The sequence below is a fragment of the Leishmania mexicana genome, chromosome 25 (genome assembly GCF_000234665.1).
Source record: "Leishmania mexicana MHOM/GT/2001/U1103 complete genome, chromosome 25".
Lineage (NCBI taxonomy): Eukaryota > Euglenozoa > Kinetoplastea > Trypanosomatida > Trypanosomatidae > Leishmania > Leishmania mexicana.
In genome coordinates, this window is record NC_018329.1 from 538383 (window position 1) to 558586 (window position 20204).

At 58.2% G+C, this 20204-nt stretch overlaps 7 protein-coding genes across 7 annotated transcripts; all 7 read right to left on the bottom strand.

Annotated features, from left to right (window-relative positions):
* Window positions 1–694: 694 nt before the first annotated feature.
* On the bottom strand, window positions 695–1405 carry LMXM_25_1380 (conserved hypothetical protein; the record flags this gene model as incomplete). Its single annotated transcript, XM_003876144.1, has 1 exon — window positions 695–1405. The coding sequence occupies one exon, from the start codon at window positions 1403–1405 to the stop codon at window positions 695–697; it is 711 nt and encodes a 236-aa protein (XP_003876193.1).
* A 900-nt stretch (window positions 1406–2305) lies between these two features.
* LMXM_25_1390 (conserved hypothetical protein) lies at window positions 2306–3106 on the bottom strand (the record flags this gene model as incomplete). The annotated part of the gene is made up of 1 exon (XM_003876145.1): window positions 2306–3106. One exon carries the CDS (start codon window positions 3104–3106, stop codon window positions 2306–2308), a length of 801 nt encoding a protein of 266 aa, XP_003876194.1.
* Window positions 3107–4457: 1351 nt separating this feature from the next.
* Window positions 4458–5645, bottom strand: LMXM_25_1400 (conserved hypothetical protein; the record flags this gene model as incomplete). Its single annotated transcript, XM_003876146.1, has 1 exon — window positions 4458–5645. One exon carries the CDS (start codon window positions 5643–5645, stop codon window positions 4458–4460), a length of 1188 nt encoding a protein of 395 aa, XP_003876195.1.
* A 1227-nt stretch (window positions 5646–6872) lies between these two features.
* On the bottom strand, window positions 6873–8651 carry LMXM_25_1410 (putative DNA polymerase delta subunit 2; the record flags this gene model as incomplete). Its single annotated transcript, XM_003876147.1, has 1 exon — window positions 6873–8651. The coding sequence occupies one exon, from the start codon at window positions 8649–8651 to the stop codon at window positions 6873–6875; it is 1779 nt and encodes a 592-aa protein (XP_003876196.1).
* A 2120-nt stretch (window positions 8652–10771) lies between these two features.
* LMXM_25_1420 (putative GTP-binding protein) lies at window positions 10772–11422 on the bottom strand (the record flags this gene model as incomplete). Its single annotated transcript, XM_003876148.1, has 1 exon — window positions 10772–11422. One exon carries the CDS (start codon window positions 11420–11422, stop codon window positions 10772–10774), a length of 651 nt encoding a protein of 216 aa, XP_003876197.1.
* Window positions 11423–13005: 1583 nt separating this feature from the next.
* LMXM_25_1430 (conserved hypothetical protein) lies at window positions 13006–14448 on the bottom strand (the record flags this gene model as incomplete). The annotated part of the gene is made up of 1 exon (XM_003876149.1): window positions 13006–14448. The coding sequence occupies one exon, from the start codon at window positions 14446–14448 to the stop codon at window positions 13006–13008; it is 1443 nt and encodes a 480-aa protein (XP_003876198.1).
* A 964-nt stretch (window positions 14449–15412) lies between these two features.
* Window positions 15413–16939, bottom strand: LMXM_25_1440 (conserved hypothetical protein; the record flags this gene model as incomplete). Its single annotated transcript, XM_003876150.1, has 1 exon — window positions 15413–16939. One exon carries the CDS (start codon window positions 16937–16939, stop codon window positions 15413–15415), a length of 1527 nt encoding a protein of 508 aa, XP_003876199.1.
* Between the last annotated feature and the right edge of the window lie 3265 nt (window positions 16940–20204).

Below are 20204 nucleotides of genomic sequence, written 5' to 3' on the forward strand. Positions count from 1 at the left end.
CGTTTTGGGGGGAGCGAGAGGGAGCGAAAGGGAGAGCGGGAGAGCGAAGGCGAGGTAAGCGCTTGAGAGGAGAGTGTGGAAGAGTGGGGGCGGCCACCTGCCACAGTAAAGTTTGGTGTACGGCATGGTGCGAAACGCATTGACGGGTGTTTCAGCAGTTGGCAAGGGAAAGAGGGATGACGCAAATAGCAGCGGAGGCGATGTCCAGTGGCCTCGCGTGCGTGACAGAGGCAGCAGCCGTCTCACCGATTGCAGCAGCGGCACATGACACCCCCAAGACCTTCCTCGTCCCTCTTCTTCTCCCTATTAGTCCCACACTCGATCATGTCTTAGAGCAGCCATGCAATGTTCTTGAGTGCCGTGCCGCCTCACCTCTTCTCTGTTTTCTCCCCCCCCCTCTTGCGGGGCATGTGGATAGCGAGCAAGAGAGAAAGAACGCCGCGCAGCCCAGTCGCCGCGTCTTTCTCCTTGAGCTCTCCTATTCTGTCCGTTCGACTTGCTGTTGCTACCCTTGTCGTTCCTAAAATGCGGAGGATGTGATAGTGTGCCCGTGAGGGTCAGAGAGGAACACATGTGCACATAACTGTGTGGGGGGGAGGTAAGAAAGCGAGGGCCGGAGGCGACGCAGACTCACGTCTGCCAACGTGCAGGCAAAAAGGTCGTACAAGGTGAGTGGTATCGACCTCAGCGTGTTTCACCCCGTGTACCGGGGGCCCGGCCCGGCACGTCGGCGAAAGGCCAGCTCTACCGCGGGGTGCTCTAACATCTTTTCCTGCCTATACTGCTCAAAAGGGGAAGGTTCCTTTCCTCTGGCCCGTTGGCCGCCGTCCCCCTCCTTCGCGGCCGCCTCGGCCTCCTCCCTGGCGTCGGCCTCGAGATCGTCTGCGTCAATCCCCGTGCCAGGGCGCGCCTGCGTGCGCGCCTCCCGCCACCCGGGAACCTTGCCCGCCGTAGAGGTCTGTTCCTTGAAGTCCGCCGGTGAGAGGGTCGCTGCCCGCTCGGCAAAGCGCGCGGTCCAGGTTTCGGCCAGCTCTCGATTCTTGCTCACTAGCGCGCAGCGACGCAGCGAAGAGCACAGCGTGATCTTCATCGCCGTGCGGGACCCAAATGGGATGGAAGAGCCCACGTCATGAAGCTCCGCCCACATAGCCTCGCCCATCTCCAGCGCCTCCGCCCGCTCCTCGGCCAGGGCGCTGCGGGAGAGCTGCGCGATGAGGCGACTCTCCGTCTCCACCGTCTGCATGCGCGGCATTTTCTGATGCAGCTGTGACTGAAGCTTGCGGCGCAGCTCCACAACGCTCTCATTCAGGCTATTCAAAGCTGTGAAATCCTGCAGACGGGGAAGGGTGCGTGCGCAAAGGCCGCCAAACACCCCCGCATAGCGCCACCAGCGTGTGGCTCTCATGGCTCGCCACCGGGGAGGGGAGGGCAGGATGTAGCCACTGTGCTGTCCTGTGCCCCTTCAGCATGACGGGGAGAGGATTGTGGTGCAAGAGTGCCACATAGAAGAAGGGAATGAGGTGCACAATGGAAGCGGTATGTTGCATAAACCGGTGCTGCGTCGTTGTCGCCACCGCATCTGTCGACGCCCCATCGTGGACCCCCAACCCTTCCCCTCTCCCCGCATGACACACCCGCGCGAAAAGAAGAGCAGCGGCATTCGTTCTCTATTAGGGGCCCACTTGCGAGATAACAAGCACCACGGGCAGAGTCACCCACCGCACAGTGCAGGAACACTCACGAAGCTAGCGGGAGAGGAAGTGCCAACAGACGCTGCAGCTGTTTTCTTCGAACGCGTCTTTACACAAGTCCAGACAAGAACGACGGCAACGGCGTTGTCCCACACACGCCATCCGCATCACTTAGTGAGGAAGACGCACGTGCGGGGTGCGCCTGCGCAGTTGAGCGAAGGCTTCCGCGTTCTGGAGAGGGAGGGGAAGCCGCCGCCAGATGTGAAATGGGAAGACGGAGAAGCGCGGAGACACGAAAAAGAAGCGGGGCCGGCCCATCAGCGTTGCGGAGAGCTCTGTTTAACCGCCCTTAGGCACCTACATGCGCTGCGCCATTATCGAATGCCATAGAGCAACAGCAAGGGAGGCCACGCAAGAAGACATATGGATATATATATATCCATAGGCACCTAACGACAAGAAGCGGCTTGAACCCCTACGCAACGTCCTTGATTACTCGATGGAAGGTTCGCTACACAACACAGACACACACACACAAACACACCGATAGAGAGAGGCTCGCACGGACGCAACATCACATGCGCGCGATTGGAGACAACAGATTCGGTCTGGGGTCAGTTGTCGCCTAAGTCGTGATCCTGAACCTCCGCCTCATCCGCCACCTGCAGTGTCTCATCCAGCACACTGCACAGGTTGCTCACGTACCCCACATCCTCAATGTCTACCGGGCGAAAGGTCACCAGATTGAAGTCCATGAGCAGCGCTCCCATCTGGCGCGACATGGCACGGAAGCGCGGCGGAAGCCTTGAGAGGTCCATGTAGTCGAAGTCGCACATGCAGAAGTGCTCCAGCATGCCGTTCTCCTTGAAGTCTTTGCTTAGCAAGTCGCACTTGGTGAGGACGTTGATGAAGGGGCAGTCGAAGCAGACCATGCTGGAAAGCGAGAACATGCAGCCCGAAATGAACTTGCCGCTGTCCGCCGTCGTGGCGAGCGCGTCAAGCAGATAGAGCACCGTCGTATAGTAGCCCTCCTGTTGGATGAGGCGTACAAAGGCGGGAACAGCCGGCTGGTTCGACAGCACCTCCACCTGTCCCGGCATGTCCACGATAAGGAAATCTTCGGCATAGTCGCCGAGCTGCTGCGACACCCACGTGGCACCGGCGGTGACGAGGTACTCCATGCAGAAGACAAGCCCGCCGTTCGGGCCCAGTCCTTTTCCCTCCATCGCGTCCTCGAGCGAGATGAGGTCGCGAATGTCCACCGACGGCTCATACGGCAACGAGTCCGCCGCGGGGTCCATGTTAGCGATGTGGGTGGAGCGGCCCATGGTGGCGTAGTGCTCGGCCAGCACACCGCACAGGGTGCTCTTGCCAGACCCGGCTGGTCCGATTATGACGGCGGCGTACTTGCCCATCCGCTTATGTATTCGGTGTGGTGATCAACAGAGAAGTATCTGTGTGTGGGTGTGTGTGGCGGTCCAAGCCGCCGTACCAAGCAGTGCGTAATGGCAAAGACAGCAGCGCAGGGCCACAAAAAAAAAACACGCACGCAACCCGCGCACTCGCGCAAGGCGAAAGAGGGCACCGCCGTGTGCTCAGGCAGAGTGCGGGGCTCGCCGGGCAAAACAACCGCCCCTTTGATTGTCTCTGGTGAGTGGGGAGAGCAGGAGATTTCTGACGCCGGGGGGCGGCGGGTGTGAGACGGGGATTCTAGCTGCTCCGTCACGCCCCTCGCCCAATGCACTGGGCGGGACAGGAAGCCCATCCACAACGAGGGAAGCCAGCAAGCACGAGAGAAGCGAAGCAGGAAAAGATGGACAAAAGGGCAGGTCGACAAGGACGCCGAAAAAAAAAACAGCAAAAAGAGAGAAGGACGTGTGCCGGCGAACACCCGCCAGAGACTCCGCCCGCCTCCCACCCCTCCCACCGGCCCTGCCACAGGCCCCCACACCGCGTGGCGCCAAGCAGCCGTAGACACGCGTTGCGGCAACGCGCCGACCCAGTCAGCTCAGCGCGGCCTCCGCACCACACTCTCTGCCCACCCACCGCCGCCCCGCAAGGTCGCCCCACAGCCCCTCCCACCACGCCGCTCGCCACGTCGCGCATCCCTCGGGGCGTCTCGGGCTCCCCGCACCGGGAGGCGCTGGGGGCCGGGTGGGGTAGGCTCGGGTCATGCCGGCATACTGCCTACCATGTGGCTCGCGCAAGCACGCTCGCAGCCGCAGGCCTCCCCCCACGCGGCGCCGCCCACGACATGACCCGCCGACACTCGTAGCGATAAATCGCTCCGGCTTCGCTACGTCGTGGGTGTCTGACCCTGGCACCACGAGGGGTGGTCCGGCCGTTGACAGGGATAGGGGGAGGGGCTGGCTGGCTTTCCCACAGAGAGGAAGAGGGGTGGGGCGCACTCGGTCATGATGCACCACGCCCTGGGGCGGCCCCAACGCAGTCATCAGAACGTAGGATGGTGTGAGGAAAACGGGTAACCGTGACGCACCCTCGCAGTGGGTGGAAAAAGGGTGCGCTGCACCTTCGGATGCCTCCGTGAGGGTGTCCTTTTGTTTGTCTATGTGTGGGCGTGTTCTTAGTGGTTCAAAACCAGAGTGGGACAGGAAGCTGCAGACTCACGCGCACAGACACACACTCACTCCATATGACAACTCGACAGTCGGCGCAGGCATGGACGTACGCTCTCCCCCCATCCAGTCATGCCCCCATCCCTCACCCTCTCTTCGACGGGAGAAGACGCGGCGAGGGAGACAGTGCTCAACTTTGTCCCTGAGCCTCCCTCTGCCCGCCTCGCTCTCGCGGTCGTTTTCCGTTGCTCCCGGTGCCCTTCACCAGGGTGGAGCTCATATACACCGGTGCAAACGACGGCGACGCTGCACCAGGAGGGTGCAGCAGGGTGTTGGCACGGGCAGTGGTTAGCCCGCCGCTTGCAGCGGCAGCAGGTGACACAGATGTAGGAGCCTCCGCTGCCGTCGCTCTGGGCTTGGACGTCGAGGTGAGCGCGGGTGAAATGAAATTCGCATTCGGTGCCGGGGCTATGCGCTGCTTCGAGGCTGCCGTCTCGGGCACCGGCCCATCCAGCTGCAAGTCGCTCAGCCGAAAGGTCTTGACCACCGAGAAAAGCGCCCACTGCAGGCGCCCGCGCAGCTCCTCATCCGTCAACAGCGCGGCTCGTCGGCGAGCCAGGGCCGCCTTGGCATACCTCTTCTTCTCCTCGCAAACTGTGTCCAGTAGGTACGATTGCGACTCCAAGTTCTCCAGCCGCGTCTCAGTCTCCTCCTCATCAAAGGTCAAGATGCGACGGTAGGACTCGACGAGCTTGCGGAACATGTCGTGCCGCACGTCGTCCTCGTGGAGAAAGTGGAACATGGGGTTGTGCCGCTGCTTGCCCTGCACGGCAGCAAGGAACTTGTCGCCGTACTTGGCGGTGTATTGAGCTGTCGTCGACAGCACGTCCATCAACAGCGCCGTCACATCCACGGTGCCGGCCTTCCGGTCCAGAGAGTAGTGGTTCGGAAACGGATCCTCGAGGTATCGACGAGCCTCTGCCTCAGCCTGACGCAGCAACTCCTCGCGCTGCGGGTCACTCTTGTCGCCGGCGGTACCGCCCATCGTGCGAGTGATGGTGCCGGCCTTCATCGTCGTCGCCGCCCCCTTATCGCTGCCTGCCGCGCCGTCTTTGTCCTTGCGCTCACCCGGCTTCTGCGGCCGCAGCTCCGGGTGCTGGCGAAACTCTGTCAGCTTGCTAAGAAAGTAGGGGTAAAATATGTGCGACGTGTCCACGAAAAGGAACTGATTGCGCTTGCTCGAGGCGAGCAGCTTAGCCACCATCTCATCCGCCTTGCGCCGGTCCAAGGCACTGAGCCGCGCGGCGAAGGCATCCACCTTCTCCCGCAGCTCCGGGCCTGGGGTGACGATCGTCGGAAGCGCCTCCTCGTTCTCCATCGTTCCCTGTCGATCGAGCTGGTTGTGTGCTGTGCGACGCTCACCGGTGGTAGAGAAAAAGGGAAAGAAGAGAGGCGCACGCACCTGCCGAGGGGAGAGGGCGAAGGGGGGGTACTGGGGAGTCACGCACCGAGGGAAGGGGGTGGAACAGATCGTGAGATGCTCGAGAACCGCTCTGGGGGAGGGGGAAAAAACACACGCGAGAACAGCTTCCGCTTATCCTCTCTCTGAGAACACACACAACCACACACGCACACCTCCCGCTGTGCGCGTCGGATGAGGCAAACGGGACGAGACGTCCACCGCGGCAAAGGAGCAGCAAGAAGCGCAGGCGCACTCACCTCTGCTGACGACGGTGGTGGTGGTGGTGTCTGCGACGTCTCACAGCCTCCCCGAGGATGATGGACGTGTACGTGCACGTGTGTATGTATATATGTGTCTGTCTGTCTGTGTGTGTGTGTGAATGGGACGGGAGGCAGCAGCCAATAGGAAGGAAGGAAGGAGGGGAGAGGGGAGAAGAGCAGGGGCCCGCAGAGGAGCAGGCAGCGCACGGGAGGAGAGGATGAGCGGGTGGAAGAGATGCCCCATCCTCTCTTCCACATCGGAAGCGAAAATAGGGCCGTCGGCACACCCCGCACACCACACACACGCATCGTGAGTTGCCATATTTCCCTGACGTTGATGGGGAGTTGGCAGGGTGGCGGGAGGCACCGCATATGATACTGGGCACGGGGGAGAAGCTGCGCGCCTGTGCACACACGAGGCACAAGTGGGGAGAGAGAGAGCTCAGTAAGGTGGCCTTTTTTTTTCTCGTTGGTGTTCTTCAGTTCCATGACGTGCATACCCACCTATGTGGGCACGGCACAGGAGGGGGTAGAGGGCAGAGAAGGACGGACAGCGGTGCTAGCGCTGTCACGAGTTCCATAGTCTACCGCTCCTCCAAAGCGGCACTCCTCCTCCCCGTCATGCGCGACGAAACCCCTCCCCATGGAGAGAGAGCAGCGATGACAGCAGCGGTTGCGTCGCGATGGCTGTGCAGGCGCTGTGCACTCGGTATGCAGACGTCCTCCGCTTTCTGCGGAGGCCCCTCCTGATTATCTTTCCTGCTCGCCACTATGTCGCGCTGCATGTGCAAACTTTGTGACGATGTATGACCCAACACCGAACCCACGACGCAAGGCCTCAACACCGCGCACCTGTCGTCGTCTCTCACACTTCCACCTCACCTCACGGCACCGAGAAGGTCACGACACTCGTCTCCAGCGTTGATGAGTTCACATCCACCAGCACCAGCGCCCCAGAGCGGGCAAAGGACGGCACGCAGATCAAGCGCACGCCAGCCTCTGCACGGACAGCCTTGTTCTCCTCGTCCTTCGCAAACGCGGCGCTCGGCTTCTCCTTCGATCGCACTGATAGCGAAGCTGGAGCTGTGAAGCTGCGGTGAGTCTCTTCGTGCAGCTCCTCCAGCGTTGCGTAGCGCGTCTCGAACTGCGGCTGATCGCACGCCACAACGCAATGCGGCGTGTGATGAAACAGGAAAGGATCTTGGTTGCAGAACGGGTAACTAAAGAGCGTGTTGGGGGCCGTCGGGCAGGCGCAGCCAGACACCACCACCATACACATGGTGTCCAGCCGCGTCGGAAAGCGTGACTCGCGGGCCACGTCGTTTATGTTCTGCCCGGACGTCACGAAGAAATTGACACCGTCGGCTACCTCAGCCTTGTGTTTCTTCGCCTCCGACTCCACGCACTCCTCGCTCCTCACCTCCACCTCGGCAGTGACCGCGGCGGGCGGTTGTGCAGTGAAGCAGAACGGATTCGAGACGAGTCGCAGCGTGGAGTGCTTGCCAGCTTTGGGGAGCAGCAAGGGATGCAGCGGCTGCTGCGGCTGAAACGCATTGGACATGTCGTTGGCGCCCGGCATCAGCTCCACCTCCACGGTGCGCACAACGCGCTCCAGTAGCGTGTCCAGCTGCCGCATTAGCGCGGCGGAGGTGACCGTGCTAGCCTGTGCCTTGTCATCGTTCAGCCGCACGTGGTCAGACGGATCGAGCTTCACCTTCTTCTTGAGCTTCAGCTCGTCGGTGGGGGCAATACTGTCGCCGCCAATCACCAGTCGCGAGACGCACTTCGCCTTGGCTCGCAAGGAGGCGTTGCCCGTGTTGCCGCACAGGAACTCCATCAACAGCTCCAGCGAGGCCCGCGCGCGAGCCCCAGCAGCCTGCTCCTCCTTGCCACTGCCACGCGGGATGTTGATGTTCAGTCCGCTCACAAAGGCTATGTAGCACGGGCTTGCGGTCCGAATCAGCGGGCGCGGGACAAACGTGAAGCCCAAGTCTCCGCTGAAGGCGTAGCGAAGCACCTTAATGCAGCCATTGGGGAGAAGGGTACCGTAGACGCCCAGCACGATCCCGGTACAAAAGCGCTCGGCATCGAGTCCCTGCAGCAGAACACGCCCGCTGCTGTCTTCCAGCATCAGCTCATCGGCGCTGTTGCACACGCTGTAGTGCTCATCGGTGGCGGCAAGCGTTTGCCCGTCGTTGCTCACATCCTCTTCGGCCTCATTGCCGCGGTGCATTACAGCGGCTGCAGCATCCCCAGATCTGTCGAGAGGCGCGGTCTCTACGACGCCACTCACCTCATCGTTGTCGTCATCGCCAGCGTCGATGCGGACGAGCTCACTCTGATACTCGTCAAGGAAGCGGGGCAGCAGCTTCATGTTCTTGTACACAATGCCGACGCACACAGCTGGCACGCCGGGTTGCAGCTCAAGCACGCGCCAAGGCTTCATGACGCCGGCCTCTGGACCATACATTGGGTCCTCCCGCACAATGCGCTGGATGGCATGCAGAGCAGACGCGTATTGCGCCCCCATTCGGCATCGGTACATGGGTGCATACTGCTGCGTGAACTCCAGAGAACAAAGAAGGAAGCGCTGATGGGTACGTACGATGGGGCACGCGCTGCGTGTCTCCACAGCCACAGCAGAAGACCCGTTACTGGTCATGACTGACTCTCTTCCTCTCGCCAGCGCCTTCTATTGCCGTGTGTTCTATGTGTACGTGTGGCCCCGCGTACGCATCTATCGTTCTCCCTGTGACGTGGGTGTATGTGTGTTTGGGGAAGAAAGGGGGGGATGTGCGTGCGAGTGAGCGCTGCGTGCGACTCGATGCGCTCTTGCAGACCGCGCCTAATCCCTCCCGTATACCGATTGTTTTTCGAGTTTTGATCCGTCAGCGTGTTGATCGCGCGCAGGCAGTGGCGTGTCATGCTGAGTGGCGGCGCGTAACGTTCCAGAAACAGGGGAGAAAGAGAGGGACAATACAGATTTAGAGAGCGTGCGCGCGCGTGCGTGCGTTTGTGAGAGAGAGTCAGAGTACCTCAGAGGCGGCGCTTGAACTGCAAACCGGCAGAGAAAGGCGTCAAGGTTACTCCTGCAGTGACCTGTCCCTCGCTCCATCAGGCGAGGATGGGGCAAAGCGAGAGTCGGCAAGCGGGTACGCACACACACCTCGTGTCGCTGTGCCCCCTCCTCCTCCTCCTCGCCAAGTCTGCCCAGGCCTCTGCGTGTAGGTTTCGTTTCCTTTTGACGCGCTCGCTCTTCCGCTCGTGCACAAGAAGCACCACGGTCAGACCAAATTAAGGAGGGGTGCAACGCGAGGTGGGAAGCAGGTGGGGAGGGAGAGGGTTCCAGCTGCGCCGCTTCAGGTGACGACGTGCCGCAGCACAAAAGAGAGAAACTGCGCGTGCACAGAGTGCAAAGACCCCACACACACACACTTCGTACCCGCACTGTCGATCAAAACAGAAAAAAACGAACGCTGGCAAGAGCAGCTGCTGGAGAAGATGCGCGATGCCTCGAGCGACGCCACCCACTTGCCCCCTCACCTTGCCAGCGTGAAATGTGCAGGCCATTTCGCTTCTGGTTTTTGGGGGGTGCCTTTGTGTTGCTGTTTCTTAAATATCCCTTTGTTTCTTTCACCTTATCTGTTATCTGTCAGGTTCCACGTGCACGTCGGTGCGGATGCGAGTGTGGGCGATCATGTAGAGGCCAATGGCCCGGTGCGGCATGGGGATGGAGGGGCATCAACGGTGGTTATAGTAGAGATAATCGAAAAAAAGCGGAGAATGACCGAGCCATACTTATTCCGTGTCGCCTGCCTCCTACACAGCCTTATACTCTTCAATCTACGCACCTTCTCGGCATCTTCGCTTTTATCGCGCCCCGAGTAGCCGACGCGTATGCATTCGCCTTCGAAAGAGCCGCAACATGGTGCGCAAGAGGGAGCGCCGCAGGCGAACGTGAGCCCCACCGCGCGAAGGCATCGACCAAGAGAGGTTGTGCGGTGAAGAGAATAAAAAAGAAAAAAGCGGTCGAGCCGCTCTTCTCTTCGCGCACTATGTGGAGAGCTGCCACAAACGTTAAAGGAGCCGCATACCATGACGCTCACTCACAATCCAGAAGACACACACACACACACACACATGCAGGTGGCCTGAGTTCCCTTAGAACACACACACACACACACACACGTATATATATATATATACGAACACAGTGCGGAAAAAAGAGACGCACACACGCGCCCACGCCGCCACAAGCGACACAGAACCACCACCGCTACCACCCCTACTAAAAGAAAAAGAAGACAGACAGAGAAGGGGACACATGGACGTCATTTCCCACCCAAAAAAAAAAACAATAGAAAGAGAGAAAGAGACATGTGCGTGTGCGTGTGCGTGTCTTTGCATCGCCCACCCCCTTTTTTTCCGCCTCCGTTGCAATGCACTTTTCCATGCGCGTGTGTGCCGGCGCTCCGCTTCCCCCGTCGCCTCCATCTCGCTCTTTTTTGTTTCGTTTTCCCCCTTTGTTGTCGTTGTTCCGGTTTCTGTTGTTGTTGGGGGGGCGGCTTCGGAAGGGCAAAAAAAGAAAAAAGGAAAGACGAAGACAGCCAGGCAGAGAGCCCTGCCCAACACATGCGCAGGGGGTTGGAACACTAACGAACAAAGTCCAGTAGAGAGAGAGAGAACGAAGAGAAAGCGCGCGCGAGTGGGCGAGTGAGCAAGGCGCGCGTGCACACTAAGAGGGAGGGGAGGGGGAGGACGAAGAACGACAGCGCCCGGATATCACTCGTCATCGCCCATGGGCAGCGGCGCGTTCGCCATGGCCTGCTGCTCCGCCTCCAGCGCGGCCACCTGCTCTGCCGTGAGAGCAACCACATCTGTGTCCAGCATCGGCACCTCCACCAGCATCAGCTCGGGATCGTTGGCGAGCTTCTTCGCCAGCCACACGAACGGCTTCTCGAAGTTGTAGTTCGACTTGGCCGAGATATCGTAGTACTGCAGGCCCTTCTTGCGGTGGAAGGTGATCATCTTCGCCTTAACCTGACGGTCCGCGCAGTCTACCTTGTTGCCTACCAAGACGATGGGAATGTTGTCGCAGACGCGCGTGATATCTCGGTACCAGTTCGGCACGTTCTTGTACGTGTTGCGGCTCGTGACGTCAAACATGATGATGGCGCACTGGCCTTCCACGTAGTAGCCATCGCGCAGACCACCGAACTTCTCCTGCCCGGCAGTATCCCAGCAGTTGAAGCAGATCTTGCCACGGTTCGTGTGAAAGGTCAGCGGGTGCACATCGACACCAACGGTGGCGACGTAGCGCTTCTCGAACTCGCCGGTCAGGTGACGCTTCACGAAAGTCGTCTTACCCGTGCCACCATCGCCGACCAGGATCAGCTTGAAGCTGGCAACGCAGTCCGAGGGTGCCTGTTGCATGATGGCCAAGTCGGGTACAAAGAGGAAAAAAGCGGGTAAAAGCTCGCGTGACACTGGAGAAGGCGAGGGCGCCGAAGAAACGATCTATATGAATGCCGACCCCAAACAGGAAACAAAAGGCGGCGTCTGTTGCAGGGACAACGTGGACGAATCCAGCGATGGAGGATAGACTTAGCTTTGTATGGCAGACTTTTCTATCGACGGCACCCGAGCAGTGGGAGGGGGGAAATGGAGACAGGGAATGAGGACGAAGAGCAGGGCGTGTGGTGGAATAGGGGACGCACACGCGCGCAACGGCACAAACACAAGTGTGTGCAGAGAGTCCAAGAGGTGAGAAGGATATTCCGGGGGACTCATAGAAAACAAACAGAGGGAAGGGGCGGATAGAGAGGAGGGGGGTCGCGGCAGCGGTGACCCTTTCTTGGGGGAGGGGGGATGTGGCTCGCACACACACACACACCTTGAATCGATGTGCCCGCATTTCCCGTACGCCTCCACCATCAGGGGATGGAGGTAGGGAGGAGGATCGGCACTGACACTGCATCTTCTCCTCGGACATCAAGCGGACAGACAGGAGCATCGACGGTTTCATGTGCTTCTTTTTCTCTCTGGGTCGCATGGGTGGAGAGGAAGAAGTACGAGGGCAGGGGGAGGACGGGTGGGCGTGCGTGTTGGAGCGTGTCACCCTCTCCCCTCATTTGTTCTTGTTTCTTTGCTTTCGATGTTCAGGAAAGGAGAAAGGGGGTAAATATCACACACATATGCGCACACACACACCCGCCCACACACATTCAAACACCGAAGCAGACTGGCAGGAACACTCCAGTGCGTTTGTGCGTGAGAGGGGGATTTGGGGGAGAAGGAGACGGGAGGGGAGTGGAAAATGGGGCCCAAAGAGGAGGAGGAGAAAGGGCTGGTGTCCACACCATGTGTCTGTGTGTGTGTCTGTGTGTGTGTGTGTGTGTGTGTGTGTGTGCCATCATACGAGAGAGTTGGAGAGGACTCAAACCTGAAATCCTACAAAAAAAAGAACGTGGAGGAAGACCACAATGATCGCCCTCTATAGAACATCGGTCAACGCAGCATGCGCCATGTGTGTGCTGTGGCTTGATCACGCAGGGAGTAAGAGGGAAAAGCGGGGCGTGGTGACAGCATGCCTTGATCTTCCATTACTTCTTGAGCTCATCGTTACAGTCTCTCTCCTGTCACCTGCCCACGCCGGCCCCAAGAGGCAGCCACAGAGAGAGAGATGCGGTGCGCATCAGAGCGAGGGATACAAGGGACCCGTGGCTTGAAAACACACAGGATCAACAAGGAGAAGGCGCAGCGCACACCATCCATCAAACAGGGCGCGCAGCACGCACACACAGCGACAGCCCTACACACAAGCACATGCTGCACTCGCCCCCTCCAACCGCGCAAACTGTCCAGCGCCTGTGCAGAGCCCATCCGTGTCCGGCACATACAAACGTGTACCAGTAGGCCTAATCAGTGCCGTGGGACTGCCCACAGTGAGCGTCTGCTCGGCCGCGTGTCTTCGGGTGCACAGGTCATCGCAAAAGCGCAGCAGCTGCAGTATACATCTAAATGTCACTGTCGTCAGATCCGCTGTAGTCACTGGAGTCGTCACTGCTAAACTCGCCGCTGCTCGTCGAGGTGGACAGCTCGCTGCTGTCTGGCTCGGAAGAAGAGTTGCTTTCGCCAGGATTGTTGGCGAGAAGCCGTGAGCGCTCGCCCCCCGCGGCAGGCGGCCGCGCGCCTGTCGCCACTCGCGGCCGACGCATCTGGTTCACAAGCGATTCGTCCTCCTCATCGTGGTTGTCGCCGTCGCCCTTCACGGCGCCGTCGCGAACGAGCGAGCCGCGGCTATGGCCAATGGCATTCTGCGGTCGCCGCCGCTGCTGACGCGGCCTGCTGTCGTCGGTGTCGCTCTCTTCATCACCCGAGGTGGACTCGTCGCCGCTGCTATCCTCTTCGGCGACGTTGCGGATGCGCACCCCGCCATTCACGCGCGGGGCGTTTTCGTGCCCGTCGTCTTCGTCGTCGCTCATCGCCGGCGTCAGGCTCCCGCCACCGCCACCGCGACGTCCACTCGGACGGCGCGTCCTGCTGTCCGCGCGGATGTTCTTCAGCTCCTCCTTGCGCAGCCGCTCCCGCATGACCTTCAGCTTTGTCTCCTGCTCCTCGAGCATGGCATCCTCTTTGGCGTTGTACTTGGCAATCTGGTGCTCCAGAAACTCCAAGTTGCGGTACTGCTCGAGATAGTTAACGAATTGTGTATGCAGCCTCTTCTCGTGGTTCTCGTACTCTTTGAGGAAGGCGGGGTTCGTGGCCATTGCGCTTTTGTACTGCTTCTGGGCTCGCTCTAGGTGTGCCTTCTTGTTCTCGATCTTTTGCTCCAGGTTGCTCTCGTCCGCGCTGAGGTTGACGATGCTTTGCTGATACTGCTCCACCTCCTGGGTGACGTTGGCGAGCAGCTCCCGCAGACGACGCTCAAACTCGCCGACCTCGGTGGCACGAGACAAGATGCGCTGGCGGTCACCGCGCGAGTTCAGCTCTCCCTCCACCAAGAAGAAGAGACTGCTGCCGTCCGCCGTCAGTTCGCTGCACAGTTGCTGCACCGCCTTGGCGTCGCTCACGTTCTTCTGCGCCGCCATCTGCTGCAGTGCGGTGAAGTCAGGCTCCTCGGTGTCCGTCGCCTTCATCGCCTTCTTCAGCACATTCGCGAGCTTCAGCATCTCCTGCACGGCGTGCCCGTCCGCCTGGTAGAGCTTCTTCACGTTGAGCTTGATTCTCCCCTTGGCAAGGGCGACCTCACACACCTGCTTGAAGAACGTCACGCGGTTATGCTCCCGCTCGATGTTGAACGTTACCTCCGCAGATGGCTCATAGCGGGTGATAAGCCAGTGAATGCAGTCGGCGACCAGCTCTACATTCGGCTCCCGGAACGACTCCATGCTTATCAGCTGTGGATAGCCGAGGAGACGCATCGTCTCCGAAAAAGAGCGCAGCTCACGAAAGGACATTGTCCGCCTCTCCCGCACACACGCGCAGACACACACACACAGACGCGCTTTGCAAGGGAACCGAGGAAAAGGAGTGAGGCGAGAGTACAATCTATTAACGCGTGCGCGTGTCGCTCAGTGACGATGGGGCTGTCGCACAGGGAAGGCGTCCTTGTACACACTCAGGGATCCACACACCTCACTCCACACACACGCACAACGCCCTCCGCTCTCCTGTGCAGCGCGCCTTTTCTGCAAAGTGAAACGGGCGAGGGGAGGAAACTCAGGTTAGTCTGGCGTCAACAAGCCGGGGGAGGGGGAGGAGGCTCCGAGTCCGTGCGAGACCTATCAGATACGCCGTGTAGAGGTGAGAAGAGAGGAGGAGAGACGTGCACGCGCACGTGCACACACATCAACGCGGACGCGAGCGAGAAGTAGCCCTCGTATAGGTGGACGAGAGAGACGGAGAGACAGAGAGGGGGGCGAACGTCGGTAGCGCGCGAAAAGACATGCGACGAATCATCAGAAGCAAATGTGCCGATGCACCTCACCTCGACACGGCAGGCTCACTAGCACGTGCAACTGCAAAGGGAGTGAAAGCGCAGCGAGGGCGCAGCCGGGTCACCATCACCGCGAGAGTCGAGTCGCTAAAATGTCGTCAGCCGTGCAATCTTCTTTCTTTTCCGGGGAGAGGGAAGAGACCCTTCGCTTTACTCCGTGCAGGTTTCACCTCAGTGTTGGACGATGGTTTAGCATACAGCACACAGACACGCACACGCGAGAGCACACAGTGATGGAGCACCATGAGTGTGTGATCAAGAAAAGAGGAGCGAAGGACTCGACACCATTAGTGTGTGCACAACATGGACGCCCTGTGTATTCCTGCGGTATGTGCGTACTCGTGCCTGCGTGCAAGCGGGGAACTACGTGGGAAGCCACTTCTGTGTGTGAGTGACTCATGTGCAAAAACATTTCTCGATCCGTCTCATACAAGAAAAACGGCACCAGTAGTGGCAGCGGGAGGGTCGCTCGCCTCCTCACTGTCGTCGTCACCGGCGCTGCCACGGCGTTTGTTTCTCTTCTCAACGGCCTCCTTGCTGCGTGACGAGCCTGACACCTTGCCTTTTCTCTCACCTGAGGTGGCCGTCTTCGCTGCCCGAGCCGGCGGCAGTGGGGATGTTGATCCCTCGTTCACGTCGTTCACAGCATCATCATCTGCCGCATCGACGGAGAGGGCCGTAGTGCAGCTCGTGGTCGTCGATGACGGTGTTCGAGAAGCGGTAAAGCCACTTGCTCCAGCGGAAATGCTGTGACGATCATCACTGTTATCCAAGTTGAACTCCTCAATAGGTGCACTGGGGCTCACCTTATTCTGTTCACTGAAGATGTCGTCAAAGTCGAGATCGAGCAAATCCGTCGCCGCTCCACTCTTGCCAGGCTTCCCAGAGCCGTCCGAAGCGCTACGATACGCGGAGTAACCGATACTGCTGCTGTCTGCGTGCCCCGCTGAAGCGGAGTGCGACGCATCGGCCAAGAGGAACGTGCCATCCAGGCTAAGCGCGGCACTTTCCTGCGCCTGCCGCGCCGTGTGCTCGCGCAAGAGCTGCTTCGCCTCCGCGTCGAAAAAGCGCGGCACGAGCTGCTCGCGCGGCGTCATTTCATCGTCGCCGTAGCGCAGCAGAGTGTGATACAGAGCGTCCCACGTCATACGAGCGTCGTTGCCGGCCCGATGCGCCGGTAAGGTTGGAGTGATGTGCAGCCACTGCACGAGATCCACAAGCTTCCACGACGGTGGATGCTTATCTATGGTGACGGGGCGTCGACGGTGTGCATCTCGAATGACGTGAATCGTGTCCCCAAAGACAAAACTGGGCGGCAGCTCCATGTGGAACTTCTCGAGTGTCCACTTGATCAGCGACACATCCGCGAGCTTTCCGCCGTGAGAGAGCAGCAGGATGCGCTCCTCGGAGCCAGCAATCTCGTCTGGCTGCGGTGTCTGGACAAACTGAAGAAACCGCTGCCACGCCTCAACAAACGGGATACCCTCCTTTTCCAGCATCATGTCCGTAATGTGCGTCAGCTCCTCGACCCCCTGGGCCTGCTTGCGGCCGCAGACAGGTTGAACGAGGCACGAAAACGTTTCGTCGAGAAGGGGCGAGTACAGTCCCAGCTCCGTGATGTCCTCCGTCGGTCCATCCGCCGTGAACACCGGCGGCCCAGTAAACTCCATGTCAAATGTGAACACACGGAACGGGACAGAGAGGTACAGCTCGTACACGATCCTCTTCGTGAGCTGAGTGCACAGCCGCCCGTCCATGGCCAGGAGCTTCCCCTCAGTGATACCGAGGTTCTCCAGCTGCCGCTCGCAGTGCTCCAACAGGAAGCCGCGTTGGATTGGAAGCGACGGTGTCATGCCTAGTTGTATCTGTGTGAGCGCTTCAAGGGGGTTCAGCTGGCCCTTTAACACGACCGACGCTTTTCGGCGCAGCGTCGCGTATGACCGTCGCAGCATTGAGTGTGTGGGGATCAGAAAATCTGAGTGAAAGGGGGAGGGGGGCAACGACAGAAGAGAAAAAAAACGCTTAAAACGATCTCTGTGAAGAGCCGCTCCGTACGGAGCACGAAATGCGGGTATCTTTGTTGAGCAGGCTTCGAAATTGTAGCAACGCTGCAGGACAGATGAGCGTGGGCCCGGTAAGAGACGCAGTCAGAGATTGTGCGCGTGAGAGCAGACAAGACTGAGAGTAAAGGCAAACGGGATCTCCTTGCCTGTGCGGTGCAGTCTTACTCCCCTTTCTTTCTCCTCTGATACACCTCCTTCCCTGGCACCTACACTACAACGCCAGTCGAAGGCGTGGTCCACTGAAAAAAAAGCGGGGCAGGCACCTATGGGACAGTGTGGGTGTGGTCGTGGTGCAGGCCGAGGAACTTTCACCGCTACCAGCTCTTACCACTCAACGCATAGGCAACGTGACTGTGTGCGCCGCTACTCTTACCCTTCCTCTTCGTTCATGTGACCGCATAGACAGACGGAGGGCGGTGCGCACGAGCAGGCGAGGCACACACAGGAAAGAGAAGCACGGGACAAGAAGGGAGACGAGGAGAAGAGAGAAAAGGTGGGGAAGGGCCTAGGCCGTGGTTCAACAGAGAGGAGTGGTAGTGGCAGAGGCAGCTCGTGATAGTTGCGTTTCGCCTCCAAGGAATTTGATCGACCTCGACGCTCCCTTCGTTTCACGAGCGCGCTGTCAGAGCGAGGGAGGAAACAAGAGCCTTGCGCGGACCCGAGGTGAAGCCGGGGGAACGATAACACACAAAAAGAAGAGGTGTGCGGATGGGAAAAGAGTAGCATTCATTGCTACCTCCTCCCATCACACTCACCCCCACCTCTCTTGCAACGCGCGTGGGCAACCAATTAACGGTGACGGCAAGCGAGCACTTGCTCGTTCCACACGCCCACACACGCGCGTGCGTTGATAGGCGCTGCCTCTTACGCGTTGCCTCCCTCCCCCCCCCTCCCTTTTTTTCTGTGTGGGTGTGGGTGTGTGTGTGTGTGTGTGTGTACGATTTATATATTATTTCCATGTATTTGGCAGCTCAGCACAGAGGGGTGTAAAATATATAGAGAGAGCGAGAGAAAGAGCAAAGAAAACAAGCGGGGGAGTGAGAGAAAAGGAATGACGTCATGCCCGGCGGATTCGGTCCGCAAGCTCGATAAGATAATGAAAGAATGAAGGCAACCAATATAGAACAAACAAAAAAAAGAAGACGCGGCGTCTAGATCGTGGTTTTCTTTTGTGTGTATGCACAGGGGTGCAAATATACAAAAATAAAAGGTAACAAAGGGGGTGTACAAAAATAATATATATATATAATGTATATATATATAATACATAATGTATATGTCCATGTATATATATATATACATATAATATATACAGGCGTGTGTTCCTGTATACGATCCATGACTTTCTGGCTTTGACTGCTCTTCCTTTTCTTTTTTGCTTTATTTTTACCGTTTCCCCCGCTTCTCTTCATGGTAGGCAATACAGCAGAGTGCTTCATCCCTCCCCTCCCCTTCTCGCTCTCTTTCGAACGTCAGCAGAAGGGACACACAGACGCGCCCACAAATGCCTCATAAAGTGGGTGCGTGTGTCTGTGACAGAGGGGGAGAGAGAGAAGGGTGGGTGGGGAGAAGATCGGCACAAGGCATATCAATCAAGAGCACTGTGAAAGAGATGAGGTAAAGAGCCACTCTACATGTTCAAAAACAAAACCATAAGACGAGACCAAAAAAAAAGGAGGAAGTGAGACTTCCACACACAGACCGTGCTGGTACTTTTTACCGCCACCTCACAGTCCCACACAGCCCCTCTCACAGTCGCTCACGGAGAGGTGTTTTTGTTTGTTGTTCTGTGACTTCACCGGAGGGCATCATCAGGTCCTGTGGGATAGTTTCACCGTTTCCACAACGACGCTCATGTGGGGCTTTTCCTTTCCCCGTCACAGCATACTCACGGAGCAAGTGAGGAGGGGAGGAATAGAGAGAGACGAAGGGGAAGAGACAAAAAAATGTGGCATAAAAAGGGGGTGGGAGAAAAAAGTACGAGAAGGCGCATGAGCGAAAACGCAGAGGGGGAGAGAGAGAACAAGCAACAAAAAAGGCGGAAAACGGCTCACAAGCCTTGTATGTCGTTCCATTTCCCTACTTCCTCTCGCTGTCTCTCCTCCTCCTCCTCCTCCCCTTCCTCGTCCGTTTTTTTTTTGCTACCTTCGATGGTCCCTTTCCCAAATACAAAACGGGAAAACGAAAAGGGGTCGAGGCAGAAGGTTCGTGTTTTCGTCTCGCTTCTTTCTGCGTCGTCTCTTCTTGTTTCTGCACTTCCTCCTTTGTGTATGTGTATGTGTGTGTGTGGGGGAGAGGGGGAGGGGGGTAAGGGAGAGCTGAAATTAAAAGCACGGCGATGCCTGTGACATGCTCCTTGATCGATCGAGCAGGTAAAAAAAAAAATCGAAGGGATAACACAAAAGAAAAAAGAAAGAAAAAGGGGAGCAACAACGGCCAGCACACACACAAACACAAAAGCAAAGAAGCACAACAGGTGAAGAGAGCGAAGGGGTAGCAGAACAAGAAAGAGGAGGAGGCCACAGGCAGTAGGGGAGAGAGAGGTGTCGCCTCCGAACGCCGCTTTGACGTCTTCTGCCTTCATCACCACCGTTCCGAACGCACGCAAGCTCACACACATATAAAACACAAACACACACACATGCGAGAGAGAGGCGGACATTCTCCAGCCGTTCAAAACCCAATGTAGAGTAGCGGCAATGGGGAGGGTCAAGAGCGGCAGAAAGCACAAAAAAACGGCATGACGCGAGCACGTAAGCCGAGGAGGGACTGCTTACAAGTGGAATCGGAAGGGAAGAAAGAAGGTAGAGGAGAGAACCGATAGAGAGAGGTAGACACCAAAACCTCGAAGGAGCGAGAGAGAGAGAGAGAGACGTCCACTCACCCCCTCCTACACGTGCACCAATACTGTCTCCATCATATATATATATATATATATTTTATTTGTGACTGGTTTGGTGAACGTTGCTGCACCTCGATTCGCCAACTCCTTTGGGAAGCAGTAGAGAACAGTGCAAGAGGGGAAGATCAGAAAGAAAAAGGGAAACGAACAAGAAACGCATGGCGAAGAGAGAGAGCGCAAGTCTACACAAACATACGTACCAGCACAAGAAAACACACACGCACACGACCGCGCACAAAGACAGCATAACGG